The sequence below is a fragment of the Eublepharis macularius genome, chromosome 13 (genome assembly GCF_028583425.1).
Source record: "Eublepharis macularius isolate TG4126 chromosome 13, MPM_Emac_v1.0, whole genome shotgun sequence".
NCBI lineage: Eukaryota > Metazoa > Chordata > Lepidosauria > Squamata > Eublepharidae > Eublepharis > Eublepharis macularius.
The window spans coordinates 44,054,294-44,071,043 of NC_072802.1; the positions used below are offsets into that span (position 1 = coordinate 44,054,294).

General features: G+C 48.2%; 1 protein-coding gene across 2 annotated transcripts; it reads right to left on the minus strand.

Moving 5' to 3' along the window:
* Positions 1–3,932: 3,932 nt before the first annotated feature.
* Positions 3,933–15,382, minus strand: LOC129341729 (sestrin-1-like). Of its 2 annotated transcripts, XM_054997078.1 has the most exons (9): positions 15,248–15,382; positions 11,607–11,813; positions 10,685–10,867; positions 10,062–10,292; positions 9,766–9,871; positions 8,716–8,834; positions 8,335–8,525; positions 7,547–7,691; positions 3,933–5,338 (listed from the first exon to the last, which is right to left on the minus strand). In XM_054997078.1, the coding sequence occupies exons 1-9, from the start codon at positions 15,305–15,307 to the stop codon at positions 5,249–5,251; spliced, it is 1,332 nt and encodes a 443-aa protein (XP_054853053.1). In that variant the 5' UTR covers positions 15,308–15,382; the 3' UTR covers positions 3,933–5,248. The 2 variants fall into 2 exon arrangements, with proteins under 2 accessions (XP_054853053.1, XP_054853054.1); XM_054997079.1 differs by lacking the exon at positions 10,685–10,867.
* Positions 15,383–16,750: the final 1,368 nt, after the last annotated feature.

A 16,750-nucleotide genomic window follows, 5' to 3' on the forward strand; every position in this document is an offset into this window, starting at 1 on the left:
GTGGCTGGACTCCAATGATCCCTAAACTTCTATCTGAAAAATATGACATAAATACATATATTCTATTGTGATATCAATGCTGAAGTAGTGGTGGGGAATGATGAACCTCCCGGAGAGGTTTTTTTGCTTTTCTAAGGAGTGGGTACGAAAGCCTGGCAGTTTCTGAACTTAAATGGAAAAATTGCACCCATTTGCAGTTCAGTTTGAAACCTCGGACAGCATTGCACTGTCTTTTGCAACTTCCTTGAAAACAAGTGGGGGGGGCGGGGCGGGGTTCAAGCTACTCTTTGATCTTGAAATCACGAGGATGCAAATTCACTTTGCTTGGCCTTTTGGCACTTTCACTCATTCCCAAATGTGCGAGAGAGAGAGAAGGACCGTGTCAGACCCCTTCCAAAGTCAGTTTAGAGCTGCATCCAGAGCCTCACAGAAAGAAAGATGAGTCCCAGAGGGAGAGGGGGCTTTCAGACCCTCTGCTAAAAGCAGAGCATTCCCAATAGAAGGCTGCCCTGCCTTTTCTGGAAGACCTTCAGAGTGAGAGAGCCCCCCCCCATGTCATTGATTCCATTGTCAAACTACTGTCATGAATTTTCTCCAACCTGTCCTTCTGTAACAAGCCCGTCTATTCCCCACCCCACCCCCAGACAGCAGAGATCAGGTCTTTGCCATCTTCCATGTTGAAGATCTTCAGCACACCTCCCTTCCACCAGTTTCTCTTCTCCAGGCTAATATACTGGATTTCTGCAACTTTCCCTCAGAGGACTTTAAGTGGCATATAATGGACCTCTATAAAATGAAAGTAGTAGGCAGATGACATTTTTCTCTCTCTCCTCCTAGAATGCAAGTTCACTGACTGAAATAGGCAGGTAAGATTCAAGCCAGAAATGTTTCTTTGTACAACTCCCAGAATCACTGTATGGAATTCACTGCTTCAAATACATGTTGATAGGCTCCAGTTTAGATTATTTTTAAAAGGTCGACATAGTATGGCTGTGTGCTCAAATTTGGCTTTTAAACATGATTGTCAGAGCAGAATAGCGCCATCTGTTGGATCTTGGTGAACGTACAACAAAGGAGGGCTGTCAGGTTTATGTACTCCTTATGGGCTTTCTGAAGGTTGTCCCCAGTTGGAAACAGGAGGCTGGGTTAGAAAGGATTTTAATTCTTAGGCATTTGATTTTTGAAAATTGAAATAAAGTTGGCATTGGGTGTAAAACTAGCATGAACAAATGTAGCAGGTATACTGGATGCTGAAAATGTTTTTGATGAGAGCAACCAACAGCAGCGGGGAGGTAAGTCCTCTAATTCATAGCCTTTTTGGATGCACTGAAGCACAGCATAGGAAGGGAGATAGGCTAACAGAACCCTCTTGCACATTATTTCAGTTCCAAAGCACATTTGCAGTGGCATTTTCTTTTCCAAGTAGACAAGGAAAGGCCATGAAGACCTTACGGTCACACCTCACCATTAGCTGGCAGCTGCCTCTGTTCTACATAACACAAACTTGGGCCCTAAATTTGAGCAGTTGGGGGGTTGAGTTGGAATCTTAAGAGACAGAAGTAGTGGCAGGGCAACTTCAGGGAATTCCTGAAGGTGGCAGATTGTTTAGAATCATAGGGTTGGAAGGAAGAAGAGGAGAACTGTGATTCTCGAAAGCTTATGCTACAGTAAAGTTGGTTAGTCTTAAAGGTGCTACTGGACTCTTTTCTATAGGGTTGGAAGGGAGCTCCAGGGTCATCTAGTCCAACCCCCTGCACAGTGCAGGAAATTCACAACTACCCCCCTCCTCACACTCACACACCCAGTGACCCCTGCTCCATGCCCAGATGATGACAAAATACCGTCAGGAACCCTAGCCATACTGGCCTGTGGAAAATTGCTTCTTGACCCCAAAGAGGATATTGGCATTACCCTGGGTGTGTAAGAAGGGGCCACAGGAACTGAGCACTGATCAAACCCACCCTGCCCTCCCTCTCATGATCTGTGTAGGTTCACAGATCCATTCCAATCTGGCTTCAGGCCTGGTTATGGGGCTGAAATGGTCTTGGTCACCCTGATGGATGACTTGCACCAGCAGATGGACAGATTCTCCTGGTCCATGCAGTGGCTTTTGATTCCATCACTCATGGTATCCTTTTGGACCACCTTTTTGGGTTGGGACCAAGACAGACCATTTTGCAGTGGTTTCAGTTCTCCCTCGACAGTAGGTTTCAGAGTATAGTGCTGGGGGACTGTTGCTTGGCCTCGGGCCAAGAGGGCCCCGCAAGGCTCCATCTTGTCACCCACGTGCTTTTACATGTACATGAAGTCACCGTCCTCTGTTCCTCTGGAGATGTGGGCCGAGTTGCTCCCAACATTTGGATGACGCTCAACTCTCTGCCGTGCTTCCATCAGGTTAGAAGACTGGGGAAACTGAACAGATACCTGGAGGATTTTGGGATGGATGAGAGCCAATAAACTGAAGCTTAATCATGACAGAGGCGCTACTGGTGGTGGGAGGCGGGTTCTGACCCAGGAACTGTGGTATCTCCTGCTCTAGATAGGGTTGCACTCCTCTAAAGGAGTAGACTTGTAGCTTGGGAATGCTACAAGTTGGTGAAACGGCCAGGAAAGATCTTGCCAAGGTGGTATAGGCCTTGGTAATGTCTGGCTTAGATTACTGCAATGCCCTCTAGGTGGGGGGGGGGGGTGCTTGAAGACAGGCCAGACGCTACAGTGGTACAGAATGCTGCAGCCAGAATGCTGACTAGAGGGGATTGTAGGAACCATAACACTCCAGTCTTGTCCCATTTATACTGGCTCCCAGTTTGCTTCTGGCCCAGTTCATAGTGCTGGTATTGACTTTTAAAGCCTTATATAGCTTGAGGCCAGCCTACCTGAAGGATCACCTACTCCCTTATAAACTTACCTGACCACTCCAGTCATCGTTATAGGCTCTGCTTCAGATGCCCCTGCAAACTGAGGCTAAATGGGTGGTAGCCTGAGAAACGGCATGGCCTGAAACTTTGGAACTCCCTCCCTAGGGAAATGTGTCAGTCTATATCATTGTGTTCCGCCATCAGTAAAGACTTCAGCATTCCGCCACTAACTCTGATTAGCCTTTCTCCATGTACGTGTATTTATATTTCATTTGTTTTAAATCTTTTATATGTATTTGTATTTTAAATGCTTTTTAATGTCTGAAATGTTTTCCTGTTTGTCAAGTGGAAAGATGGCATAGAAATGTTCTTAACCAAGCAACCATTCTAACCCCTTCCTGAAATGTGAGGCTATGTTGTCCTAGGTAGACAAACCCCCCTCCCCATGTATATCCCTTTCCTAACTTGGGGGTGGGTGGCTTGTTTGTTTGCAGTAAGAATGTCAGCTTTAGCTAGTTAAAGATCTAGTTAAGCGGTGGCAAAGGAAGAACATCCCCATTCACCCAATGCCAGAGCTGTCATCAAAGAGAGGAGACAGCCTACTTCCCTCCTCCCCCTCCCCCCTCGGATGGTGAGGCTTGTGCCTATTTGGGCACACTGAAGCCCACCAGGGGAAGGAAAACACCAGGCAAAAGGACGCTTGCCTCCTGCTCTCCACTTGCCCTTTAGACTAGTCTCCCACTGGGGCTGGGCTCTACTCAGCTTAATGCCATAGCAGCATGACCATTTTTGCATTTTCAGGAATGAGCCTTAATACTCCATTCTGATTTCTTCAAAATTAAAGGCTCTCTTCTAAACAGAACACTTGGGGGGCAGGGGGGGTCACATCATCAGCCCTTGGCCACCACCATTCCACTCCAGTTAGACCCAGCTATAGGCACAACACCCCGAGACAGAAAAGACCCAAGCCGGCTCCATGTCAAACAGTTATATTTATAGCAAAAATAGGCTTTTACTTTCTTCCCCACACAATGTTCTGTTCCCCCTCCCCCCCACCCAAATCATTTACACAGTAAACAGGTTAGCTGATGCCCTGTGTGACAAGCCCACGCCCCACTTTGCAGTGACCCTTTGTGGAATCCCTCCACCAGGTTCCTACAACTCCCCCACAGCCTTCCAAGAGAGAGCAGCTTCCGTGCAGCGATCCAGGCCACGTGCATGCACCATGACCCACACAAGGGGCACCGCTGCAGCATGCCAGCCAAGGGGACATTCTGTTGGGCTTGCAGAGTGGCATTATGCCAGCATTAAAAATAGAGCACCAGTCCCCCACCCCCACCCCCACCTTCTCTGCTGTCAGAGAGCTCCTAGCAAGAGCACAAATTACAGGAAGCCATCACAGAAGTAGCTTATGTTATCACAATGGACCCCTTGGAAGAAAAAAAATCATTGGGATACATATTTGAACGCTTGGACACCCCACCCACCCATCCCTGTGCTGGCTAATGGAAGTATGGAGAAGCCACAGAGAAAAGCCAGATGGGGAAATCTGTTGCTCTCAGGATAGAATGGGGCTTGAAGCTGCTCGCTCCAACTAGAACTCAAACGTAAAGGAAGTGTGGAGGGGATAAAAGGGGTGTGTGCTCTGGGGCTGAAGGACTTTGGCCAGGGAAAATAACTATTGGGGGCAGCAGGTGGAAAGAATCTGGCCAGGGAGGAACACTGAGTGAGGGGGTGGAGCTCTCACAAGCAAGAGTTCTACATGCTTCCCCCGTACACACACATACACATACCCTACCTGAGGCCAGAATAAGGACCAAGAAGAAGGCAGGCCTTTGTAAGCCCCACCAGTACCTTCACAACAAGCTAGAATTAATGCCACCTTTTCTTCCCACCTTTCTCGATAAGAGTGCCCAAGACCAGCCTACGCATTTCTTAAAAGTGGGTCAAGTTGGCACAATTGTAAAGGGCAGGAACAGCATGGGGAGGCAGCGAGAGGCCCACCTAATACTGTAACGTGTTTCAGTGGACAGAGCTGCTGCAACTGGAACAAGGATGGAAGAGGCGCTATCAGCTATCTCACCCTGCTCAGGGAAAAGAAAAATCAACTTGTGGCCAGCCACTCTCTTCGGCAGACAAAGCTACCCACAGGGACAGTCAGAGGGGAGGGGAACTCAACTTCCAACACTGCCAAACTGGACACAAATGCCTTGCACGCTACCTTTGAATATCTTCCCCCAGAGTCCCAGTTCGGTAATTGCACATGAAAATGGAGGGGTGTCTCTTTCTCTGCACACCCCATAAGGGAAGGGAATGCTGTCAAGTAAACATGGTGGGTGAATGCCGTGGTGCACGAGTCCTCAACCCCAAAGGGGGTCACCAGCACCCCTCTAGGAGACCATGTAGTGAGTGATCGCACGAAGAGCGTACAGCAGTTCTGCTTGGAGCCTGGCTTCCAGGATGAGAAGATTCACATGGACCTAAAAAGGAAAGAGGCAGAAGTCTGACTTGGGCAAAAGCACCAGTGTGGAAGTCTCCCAAAAAGTTGCGAGAAAGATGTGTACACATCTGTACACGTGACACCTGCAAGTATCTAGGAGTGTTGCTCGCCTCACCCAACTGCAGTTTGACAGTAATTAACTAACAGGCCCTAAGAATCAGGTTGCAACGGCTTCTTTAAATCCCTTTGGCATTCAGTTCTTAGAGACAGTGTGATGTACTGGTTGGAGTTTTCAGCTAAGATCCAGGTGAAAATTCCCACTCCACTATAGAAGCTCACAGAGTGACCTTAGACCATTCTCAGCCGCACCAAATGGGGTATAAATAAATGAGCTTTCCTACCATGGTGTCCTGTTCTGAAACAATTAAAACAACATAGGAGACTGAGAATTCCAAGAACTACAATTAAGTTATGATACTGAGGTCTGAAAAGGAAAAAAAGAACAACCCTCCTCCTACTTTTATCCAATATGCTGAAGCACTTTGGAACTCATTTTGTTCAAAGGGGAAAAGTGAGTTAAATTGTTTAAAGAAAGGAAAAAACACAGCTTCCATTGTAATGATCCATGGACATCGATTTCCCTACTCCCACACATGATCCTTAAAATAAAGCCAATCTCTTAAGGAAAAACGCACACAGATTAATGTCTTCGCAAACTAGAGCGTATGGCAGAGTATGTAGAGACTTAAAAAGAAAGGAGGGAAAGAACAGGGTAGGCCAGAAGATGGACATTCGAGCCAAATATGCATAGCTATTAAAAGCAAGACTGTACGGCCTGTAAACTCATTGGCACTCCCATTCCATCAGTACACACCACGTGTCCAGTTCTGGGAGGACTGCTTCTTGCCTGCTACACTTAAAGCAGACAGCACTGCTTTAGAACATGTTTGGTCAAAGTTTGGCAGTCTCCTTCTCCTAGCCTTCCTGGGCATGCACAAGACCAGCCAGTCAATAAGCATTCTTCAGTTGCTACAAGGAACCTGTATCCTGCCATATATCTGGTAGGGGACAAACTTATTCTCCATCTCTCACACCCACCTAAGCTAGTTGTAGTTCCTGTTTACTCACAGTGGCCACAGCATTCCCAAATAAATACTTAATAATCAATTCCTGTTTTAGGAGTGAGAGGGTTAATTGCTGCTTTTCTCTTTGTAGCTAAAGTAACTACTGATGAAATTTTGCTCCTTTGATTTACAGTTGCTTCCCTGGCTTAGATCCCGTTTGCTCGTAGTAACTGCAGCGTTCTTGAGTTGAACCTTACCTGTTAGTTAAAGGCAAGAAAATGCTTAACTCACACTTTGACTACAAAGAGAATTAGTACCTCTTCCCTCTACCTCAAATAAGCAGGAACTGGTGATGGCCTGGTAATTCTTCAGGACTCGCTCAGGACCACTGCAACCACTGCTGAGGAGCAGGAACTAGTTAAATGGCTACAAAGCAGATGAACAAAATTTAAAGGGACAGTTTCAGAGAGCAGTAGAACTGAATAGCTGAATAGCACCTCTGAACAAACATTTACAAAGTAAACCTGAGTAAGCATGGGCTTCACTCACAGGCCCTGGAACTGCTGGATTTTTCCCCTTCAAAGGAAAATATGTTTAGAAATGGGTGTGAACCGGAAAAAAACTCAAACCATGTGGTTCATCGCATTTCACAAACCATGAACTTTCGCAAACCTGCCCTGGTTCATGAACCAGTTCATTTGGTTTGTGAAAATGTCACATCCAGGTCAGCAAATTGTCACTTCCGGGCCAGCAGATCTGCAGGAAGTCCATCCCGTTGCCTAGGAAACTGATTGATCGGCGCCAGGCTGTCTGCAGTGACAAACCAAAAAACAAACCAAACAAACCAGCCTAAAGTTCATGGTGGCTCGTCAGAAATGGGCTCTGACAAACTGCCAGTTCACGAACCCTGAACCGACCCGGTTTGTCACGAACTTTTGATTCATATTTTGGTTTGTGCCCATCTCTAATGGTGTTATATGAAATGCTGCATGGATTCAGCAGTTTACAGAAGAGAAATGGCTGAGCAGGACTAAACTGTTCGAGTGCAGACACTGCCATGGTGGTTGCTGCTCCATCAGCACTGCAGTGGACACATCCATATTTCAGAAGAGCAATTGTATGCCACCCCCACCACTTGACCCCAGGCCTCTGCTGACCACAAATTCTGCTTCCACCCCACCCACCTTTTCACTGTGCTTGAACTGTTTCCAGAACCGTTCAAACATCTCAGGATTCATCTTCTCTGGGGAGCAGGTCACAGTTTTTATGTAGAGCTTGAGTATGCGCTCCAGGAGATGATTCACCTCAGCGTAGTCGTAATCATCGTACCTGCAGGGTGAGTGATGGGAAAAATGAAGCCCTCAACCACTTTTTTTTTTAAGACACAAGTATACAACGAGTCAGAGCAGGAATGCTGCCAGCCAATGACAAGAGTTCCTGTGAGTTCAGCAAAAGAGACTTTCCTACTTCCAATCTCTGCAAGGTTCCAGGCTGCCCCCCACCCCACCTCTGCAAACAGCCAAGGCATATAAGCTCTCATTCCCCCCCCCCATTGTGTGCAGCACAGACCTGGATAACTTGGGTTGGGGATGGGCAGAAGGGCAGTTTGCTCATGCTCTGTTAGTGGACTCAAGAACAACTTTCTTTGCCCAAGGCACAGTTGCAAGGTGGGCTCGTTTCCTACCTACCTACCTTTTTCCTGCTCTTTGGCCACAGAGTGATTTGCTTTCTTGAATTAGCCAGTATTACTACTGCAATAGACATCAGCAGCTCTGAAGATCTATATTTCATAGGCTGACCAGGCAAAGTTTGTAGCGATGGTGAGCGTGAGGCTCTCCAGGACTAGATGGCCACAGAGGGGCCTTTTTCCAATTTTACAAACTGGGGATTCATCCAGAGATTCTAGAGAGCTAGAACTTTCCTTCCATGCCAACTCCACAACAGCAGCCCCGGAAGATGAAAAGGTGAGTACCTGATGCCAAACATGCAGTGGATATAATTCCAAATCCCACGCTTAAAAGTCGCATGTTCACAGCCCTGCCGCTTGGCCATTGCACAGCTCTGGAGGCCATCAACCTTCCGGAACTTCTCATCTAGCAGATGCCCAATGTCTGAGTACAGCCTGTTGACCAGAGAGAAGCCATGGTCTTCCCAGGAGTAATCCTGCCAAGGAAGGAATGAGGGAGAAGTGAAAAAGTGGATCAAAGGAGGGGAAGGACAAGCTGGAACAAGTGGCCTCCGATGTAATGAGGAGGGAGAGGTGCAGGCAAGGCCAAATTCAGCCTCATCTCTCCTTCATCCATACCCTGGCCACTCAAGCCCCTCCCAAGCTGGCAAAAACAGCAAAACCCACCTGAACACGGAATATCTGCGTCTGGTTCTCATCATGCTGAGCAAAGTCCTGGTATCCAAAGTTGGGATCCTGAACATAGCAGGAGAGATCTGAAGGGCCATAGATTTCCCCATCAAGACCTAAAAAGACATGCAACCAAAAGGCACTTTGGAAACAAGAGAGACAGCACAGAACTTCTGCATTTGCCTGCAACACACTCACAAAAGCACTGCCATTCATAACCAGCAGCCTCAAATAAAGATGTGACATCCCAAAAAATTAATTCCCTCCCCTCCACCCTAGGAAACCTTTTACATTTTTTCCAATGAAAAATGTGTTTCATTTGGAGAGAGTAAAATCCTTTTAAGACCAGGCTTTACTCACTCAAAATGCACAGCATTAATATTTTACATTAAGACAACTTGCAGCATTACATAATAATTCCTATGCATACTGTAGATATACTTGTACGGCCATATTTGTTCTTTAAATAGGAATAAGTCAGGCAGCAATTAATATAGTATAATGCCCTTAGTGAGGATAAATTATGAGAGTTCACTGTATTCAGTGCTGTAAAATTTAACTTGATATCCAAATATATTGGTAGTCCTACCTATTATATGTGCAGGAGACTGTTTTTATGAAAATGTCTGCCTTTTGTTTATTACAAAATTTGTTCTGCTATTTCAACTTCTCCTTTTCCCTTCCTCTAAAGTGGCAAGAAGTACCTGTGTTAAGGCGGCACAGGCAGCAACAATCTGCAACTCTCACTTTCTCATTCTAATATTAGGTGTATTTGTAATATTGCTCGTAGTAAAAACCAAGGCATTTATACTTTTATATTTGATAAATATGTCAGTTAGTACAATTTTATATACTAAGTAGTAAATGATACATTTTAGATTGTTAAAGCAGAAAAATAAGTTTTGGTTTGATAAGAAAATATTCAATATATTTTTACTTTTCTCCCAATCCCCCCTCCCCAGTGAAAATCCTCTCCCCCACAACAGCTTCAAAACATCCATAATTTTTTAAAATATCACTAGCTCCAAAGGGCTACTCCAGCAGTACCTTCATCTCTCTCAGGCAACCGCATCTCTTCTCGGGCCTCGCTCTCCACCTGCAGCCTGTGAATACGCTCTCGTAAAGACTCCAGTTCCACACAGGAATCCAGCGACTGGAGGACAAAGAAAGGGACAAAGCGCCATTCGCTTATGAGCCTGGGAAGGACTAGCCCCCCTGCAGTCACTGCCAAGCTGCCCATGGGAGCCACATCACAGGGCCCCACATACACAGCCCGTCAGTGAAGCTTCTCCCTTTCCCAGACCCCCCCCCCCCCAAAAAAACATTTCTCCAAAATGACGGACCCGCTTGCGGTTGAGATGTAGCAGGTCCTGGCTGCAGCCGTTGCCCACTTCGCAGAAGCAGAGGCTCCCTGGGAGGGTGAGCTTCAGCAAGCCCCGTCCCTCTGGACCGGTGTCCTGTTCACATCCACAGCCAAAAGCGAAGCTAGCCAGCGCGTGGTAATGAGCCAGAAGCACAACCGCGTGCACTAGCTCTGCCAGGGACCAGCTCTGTTCACTGATCTTCAGCAGCTTCTGCAAAGAGAGACAGGAAAATATTAGCACTGAGCTCCTCAACCAGGCCAGTCTTAGCACCCCACATTCTGGACCTGGAGCAAACCCACATTCTGCAGCAGTGAGCAAAAAAATAAATAAATTTAAGGGTGCTGGAAAACCGCAAAGCCAACGGAGTTTATTAATGCAGACTCCAAACCGGCTAACTCAGCATTTTATACAGTAGATTTTGTCTAGCTACTCCTTGGCAACTACATACTCTCTCACCCGCCTAAGTTTCGGGGGTGGCAAGAGAAGCCACCTTTGGGCTCACACTGAACACACAGCCCATGCAACCTAACAAGATGGAGGAAGGGTGAGCTCACTTTTCCCTATTTCCCCCAGTCTATTTCTGCACGGCTTCCAGCCATTACCTCAATGTGCTCCTTGCCTACAAGCCACGGCCGGTGTGCCAAGATCTTGTTGATCTCGCTGAGCTTGCGGAGTTTGAGGGGGATACAGTCCAGCCCTCTCAGCCACTGGGGGTCGCCGCCCACCCGCAGGAACTGCAGCATGTGTAGATTCACCAGATACTGACACCGGTGCCGGGCAGCTGCCTGCAAGAGAGCAGCAAGACCCCCCCAAAGGCAGTGACAAAAGAGGAAAAGCATCCTAGGAAAGCATCTGTGGCTGGGACGGTCTCATGCATCCTTCCCACACAGGCCAGCTCAGCAACTGCTCCTGCTCTCTCAGCTATCCTCCCACCTTGTGGTGAAGCAGTCAAGAGTGTTGGACTAGGATCCGGGAGACCCTGGTTCGAATCCAACTCTGCCATGGAAACTTGCTGAGTGACCTTGGTCCAGTTATACACACTCAGCCTAACCTACCTCATAGAGTTGTTGTGAGGCTAAAGTGGTGAAGAAAACTATACAACCCACTTTTGAGACCCCGTTGTAAGAGGGATGGGGTATAAATCAAGTAAATTAAAAAATAAATGTTACCACTATTTGAAAGATGGAGGAATATCCCCTGTGGACCCCTCTAAGGTGACCCAGATGGGTCAGGCATGCATGTTCCAGTTACACAGGGACTGTGATGCCCTCCACCACCCCCATGCCTTGAACCTTGCCTTGCCTAAGAGATATGGATTCAGAACAGCTCCCCAAAGGGCAACAGAGAAAGATGGGCAAATTTAGCAGCAAGCAAAGGAACAGTATCATGCACATAGCCCCTGGCAGGGGGAGCTAGCTGCATGCCAAGTGGACAGGCTGGCTTGGAGGCAGCTCCCTAAAGGACTCTAGTTGCTGGCCAAGGGAAGCACTGCTCACCCTTCATGCAGAAAATCCTGGCACTCACCATGATAGCAATGTAGTGGCGGCAGTCAAAGGGCAAGGGGCCATCCATGTGTAGCAGGTAATGTTGCATCCGGAGGAAACTATCCAGATACTGTGGATGGTAGCCCATCTGCTGTGTGATGGCCTCAAGGCGCCCCCTGCTGGCCAAGGCCTTTACGAAAAGCAACTGAGGTGTCCGCTCCTTTTCATTCCCACTCATCTTTGTCACCTGGGGGAGAGAAAGATCTTTGCAGGTTCCCTCCTTGTGTGGGGAAGTGACAGTGAGGCCCAACCAGATGGTGAAGCAGCACAGAGCAAGCTTTGAGAGCACAGAAGGGGTCTCAAGTTAGCAGAGAATGCGTCTGTACCTGAAGGATATCTTACGGGGGGGGGGGGGGGCTGCACGTGCATACTTGACCAGGGCTATTTATATTCTGGCTTTCCAGCAAGGATGCAAAGTAGAGCTGTTCTGAAGAGTTTTTAGCACAGTGTGGGCAAAGGGGAAATACCGTGCTGGTTGGGGCATATTATTTTTAGTTTCGCTTTTAATGTGTTGTTTTCATGTTTTTGTTATTAATTTGTTTGGTATTGTGTTTACATTATTGCTACCCTCCTTGAGTCCTGGGATGCCTGGAGAAAAGCAGATAAATAAATATGTATATCCTGAGCTGAAGTCTATATGAAGGGCACCTGCAAAACCAGGATTCTACATCCTATGCATATTAAAAGTGACGCAGGCATAATTTATGCATAGGCAGGTTTGGGAAGAGTTGCTGGAGCAGTATTTTTAGAAGTTCTGCATTTAAATGAAACAATTGTGCTTGTTTGCATTAATGCTGTGCTGTTGTTATTAAAGAGAGGGAAAGGGCAACACACAGCATTAATGCTTCCTTGCCAGTCACACCCTAGAACCTTTACTTGGTTCCCTTTCAATGTACAACTTCACCTTCTAGTGGATATACACTTTCAGGCCTATTAGGAGCAAGTTCCTGGTTCCCACTCTAAACAAACAACAAAAAAGGAAGGTAAGTTTTGCATGCTGCCGAGCTCTCTCATAATACCAGAAGTCACACTTGCAGTGTACAACTTCAAACCAAGCACCAAGCTATTTGCTCAGAGTACACAGCACTGTCCTGGCACATCTCTGGAAGAGAAACAAAATCACCCCCAAAGCCCAGAGTCATTTTCAGTTGGCTGCACCCCACTCTCCTTTATAATTCTTGCAGTCAGTATTCTCAAGCTCAATGGGGGCGACCCTACCCCTATTCAGTGCCACCTCTAAACCCCTTCCCCAGTTTTTCTGCCCCTGCCGCAACGTCAACTATCCAGAAAAGTCAGACTCATGCCAAGGGCAGGGGCCACCCTCTGCCGGCCATGAATTGTATGCTCCAGCAGGTACGAGCAAGAGCCAGCTCAGAGGCCTCTCCACCTCTTGCACAGACTGACATCCAAAAAAAGGCCCAACAAGGAGAATGTACAAGCATCACCCTCACTCCCAGCACACTGTGGGCACAGAGAGATGCCTGCCCTTCCTAACCCTTGTTAGGAAGCCCTCTCCTACTTTGGCCTGCAAGGGGCCAAGGCAAGAGCACATCTGCCTGAACTTCTCCTCCTCCTCCTCCCTTCCCTTTCTGTAATTTTCCCTAGAAGAATTCTCAAAATAACTTCTTCATATATCTGAAGAAGCGAGCTCCAACTCACAGAAGCTCATATTTGAAATAAAATGTTTCTAGCTTTTAAGATGCCACTAGACGTTTGTTTTCTTTTGCAACATTCAGGGATACGCTCGTTCGCTTGAGATTTTCTACGGGGCTCTCGGGCTTGCTCCCTGGGTTCCCTTTTTTTGCTCTTTTGCTGTAGCTGGGGCTCTCCGGAAGGGGAAAGACAGCGGAAAATCACTCTGGTTCCACATATCAAAGCAACCTTTCCTCCTTCCACTCCTTAAAGACTCACCTGGGCCCTTAGTTACATTCCTGAGCTCTGAACAAACAGAAGCTTGGAAGCTCTGGAGGCTGGGCATTTGGCTACTTCAGGGACCCTCACCTAGTCTCCCAACACCAGCCAACCTTCCAGCCAGCCTCCAGGAGAGCTCTCCTGGGATTTTAGCTGCACAACTCCTATGCCAGGCATGCTGCAATGCCCCAAGTTCTCTGCTAGGAGATCTTATAGGGGATTTTGCCCCCCCCCCGATTTTTACCCCCCCCTTTTAATTCCAGGGTGCAGCACCTGCAAACAGTGCCTGTTGCAAGTCTGGTCAACTTTCCTCACCCCAGTACAGTGCAGCGTAAAGAAATGGCAGGACTGGGAGGTAAACATGCTCCATCTCCTTTAATGATGCCCTTTCTTGAAAGGCTATCAGTCCTGGAGTGATATCATCTGTGTGAAAGGATGGGAATCTTTGTAACCAGGGGTGGACGAGGGATGTTTTGTTTCTTTTAGCAGTGGGCATCCCTGGGCAGCCTGATTCCAAGCTGTTTGCTACCCTGCACACAGGGCATCAGATCTGGACTTTGCAAAAATGGATTCAGAGAGCCACTTATTTGAGATGGGATGCCACCAGGGCCATCTGATGTTACTGCTGCCAGCTCCTCTGGGTACATGATTGAGAGGGGATCAAAGGAGAAAGGCATCACCTGGCAAGGGGAGAGGCGACTCCCCTTGCAGCCACCAAAGCAGGAAAGGAATGCTCGAGGGTCCCTAGACTTTGGAAGAGGGATGTGCAGTCTGACCCGGGAGAAATCCGGAGCAAAAGAAAAAACAGAGGAGAAAGAAAGGCGGAAACCACGCCCCCTCCTGCACGCAGAAGGAGCAGCTGGCCCAAAAGCACGGCGGGCGAGCAGCACCGGTGCCGGTCCATTGTCTCCCGGCGGCCCCCCAGCCGCAGCGAGAGAGCCGCAGCGCCCCCTAGCCGCGCAACCGCCACAGCGCAGGAGGAAAGAGAGAAAAACAACTTTGATTGGCAGCGCGGGGAGGAGGAGGAGGCTGGAGCATCCCGCATCCCCGCTGTTGCTGCCGCCTCGGACAGGACAAAGGGAGCGGAGGGCCAGCGCGCAGCGGCCGCCTTCCGGAGCCGGCCCGCGCAGCTCCTGGAGGCGTTCCTACATGCTTCCCGGCTGCACGCCCATAGTTTCCCTCTGGGCCGGTCCAGCTACTGCATCCTCCCCGCAGCTCTTTTGGGGCCGCAAAGCAAAGGGGGAGGGACGGGACCTTAGCGCCCCCCCCCCCGCCAGAGGGATAAAGCAGCACCTTCGGTTGTTCACCCCGGAATCCGGAAAGGGGAGCGCCAGCTGCAACTGCAGGGCTTGCAAGCTATTAGGGTGCGGGGGGCGCCCCCTTGAGCCGTTTAGCAGGACTGGAGAAGCGAAGGGGGCGTGCTGCCAGCCCCGAAGCTTGTTTACGCGGAAGCAAACGCCGTTCAATTAATTCAATTCTAAGCCAGAGTGCCAGGGCTGGAGACTAAAAAAAGGGGTGGGATTGAATGAATGTGCTGGAATTTGGAAACCGGGGCAAAAGGGAGCTCGCCGGGAGTTTCGCCATCGCAGCCCTTGCCTTAGCGAGGGAAGAAGCCAGGGCAAGGGGTAACTGAGCTCCTGCCCTGCCTTGCCTGGGGGTCTATTTCGCCTACCAGCAGTACCCGGCTCTTTCGATGCTGGTCGGGCTTACCTGCAGCCTCTGGCACTGTTTTCCCCGGGGATGCTCCGTGGTCGGAGGACAGAGGATCATCTTCACCGGCCTGCCGGGTTGCCCCCCCTTCACTACATAGATAGGGCCGACTACCGGCCTCGGAGCTGCGACTAACCGGCGAAGCTCGCAAGTCCGGACAGCCCAGCCAGAGTCAAGCAGCTAGGGGGCGTGGCACGCTCGCATCGCCAGCCAACCACTTAAAAGGGGGCGGAGGCGGGAGAAAGCTTCCGGCCAATCAAGGGCGAGGGGGTGGGCCCCATAGAGGCTTGCGGCAGGCTGCTTGCAAGACCACGTGGGTCCGAACGGAAAGTTACCTGCCCATCAAATGGAGAAGCTCCGCCCATTTCAAGGGAAAGGGGTGGACCAGAGGATCCAGCGTGGTGTCCCTTGACAGCTCTTAAGGGAACCGTGTCCTATTTTTTAATTTGTGTTTATTTTTGACCGGAAAGGCATGGGTTAATTTCTTATGCGGATTTGTTTCCTCTGAGTACAATGTGCATAAGGCTGCAGCCTCCGAAGGAAAGGCCAAGTTCCAGGGAGCTTGGACAATCAAAACACTGCCCTAATTTTGGTTATTTTATATGTCCTTGTGTATGTGTTATGCATGTGATACATGCTGTTGTTTATGGTTACAGTATATATTACTGTAATTGTATATGGTGGACTACAAAAAGAGAAAAGATGTTGCTGGTAACCTGAGAGTTTTAGTACAACCTTCTAAATCCACTCCGTTTCTATTTCTCCTTTCCCTTTCCAGGATCCTATAACTAGCAGCAAAATAGCACCATCCTTGCTTCAACCACCACAACCACCCTGCTTCTCTCATTGATGATAGCCCTTGAAACATTCAGTTGTAAGGAAAAAAATAATGCAAATATAAAACAGAGAGCTCTGGTGCTAGAGGCCAAGCCTAATCTGGAACTATAGATGTGTATGGACTGGCTAGTGCTTTGCACAGGGCCTGAAGGCCCTGACATTCAAACCAGGTTTTGCTTCTGAACATGGGAAGAAGAGTGCCTTCCATTCTCAGGAACTCACAACCCTCCTTGCCCATCATGAGACCTCCTCACTGGCCCACCCTGCTTGAAAGCATTGAGTCTGAAACCCAAGCATCTGCTTATGAACTGGGATCGCGTGATGGAAGGTATAGAAATATGGCTCGTTATAATATGACACAAATCCTTTACATAAATTATTACAAAATAAGAGGGATATAATATAAAGACAGCAGATTTGCATAACACCATCTGTTCATTATAAAGTAAATAGCTAAACAGCTGGATGACGATACATTGTGTACCCTCCATATTATATTGTATACACTTTTCCAATTGATATGCAAGAGATTCTGTGTTCATAGGATTACTTGCAATATGTCCCTGACCACCAAGGTCTGATGTGAAGACATCTTGCAACTGGGGCAGATGTTAGCCTGATTCAAACTATGGTACAGTGCAGAAAACTTCCTCACAGCAACTGACT

Bases quoted from the DNA above. Each gene is read 5' to 3' on its own strand.
- LOC129341729 (XM_054997078.1), bottom strand. From the start codon at position 15,307: ATGATCCTCTGTCCTCCGACCACGGAGCATCCCCGGGGAAAACAGTGC. The intron at 10,293-10,684 runs GTAATGGCTGGA...CTCTCTTTGCAG, and splicing joins TAGGCAAGGAGCACATTGAG to AAGCTGCTGAAGATCAGTGA. The intron at 7,692-8,334 runs GTACTCACCTTT...CTCACCCTGCAG, and splicing joins CACTGCATGTTTGGCATCAG to GTACGATGATTACGACTACG.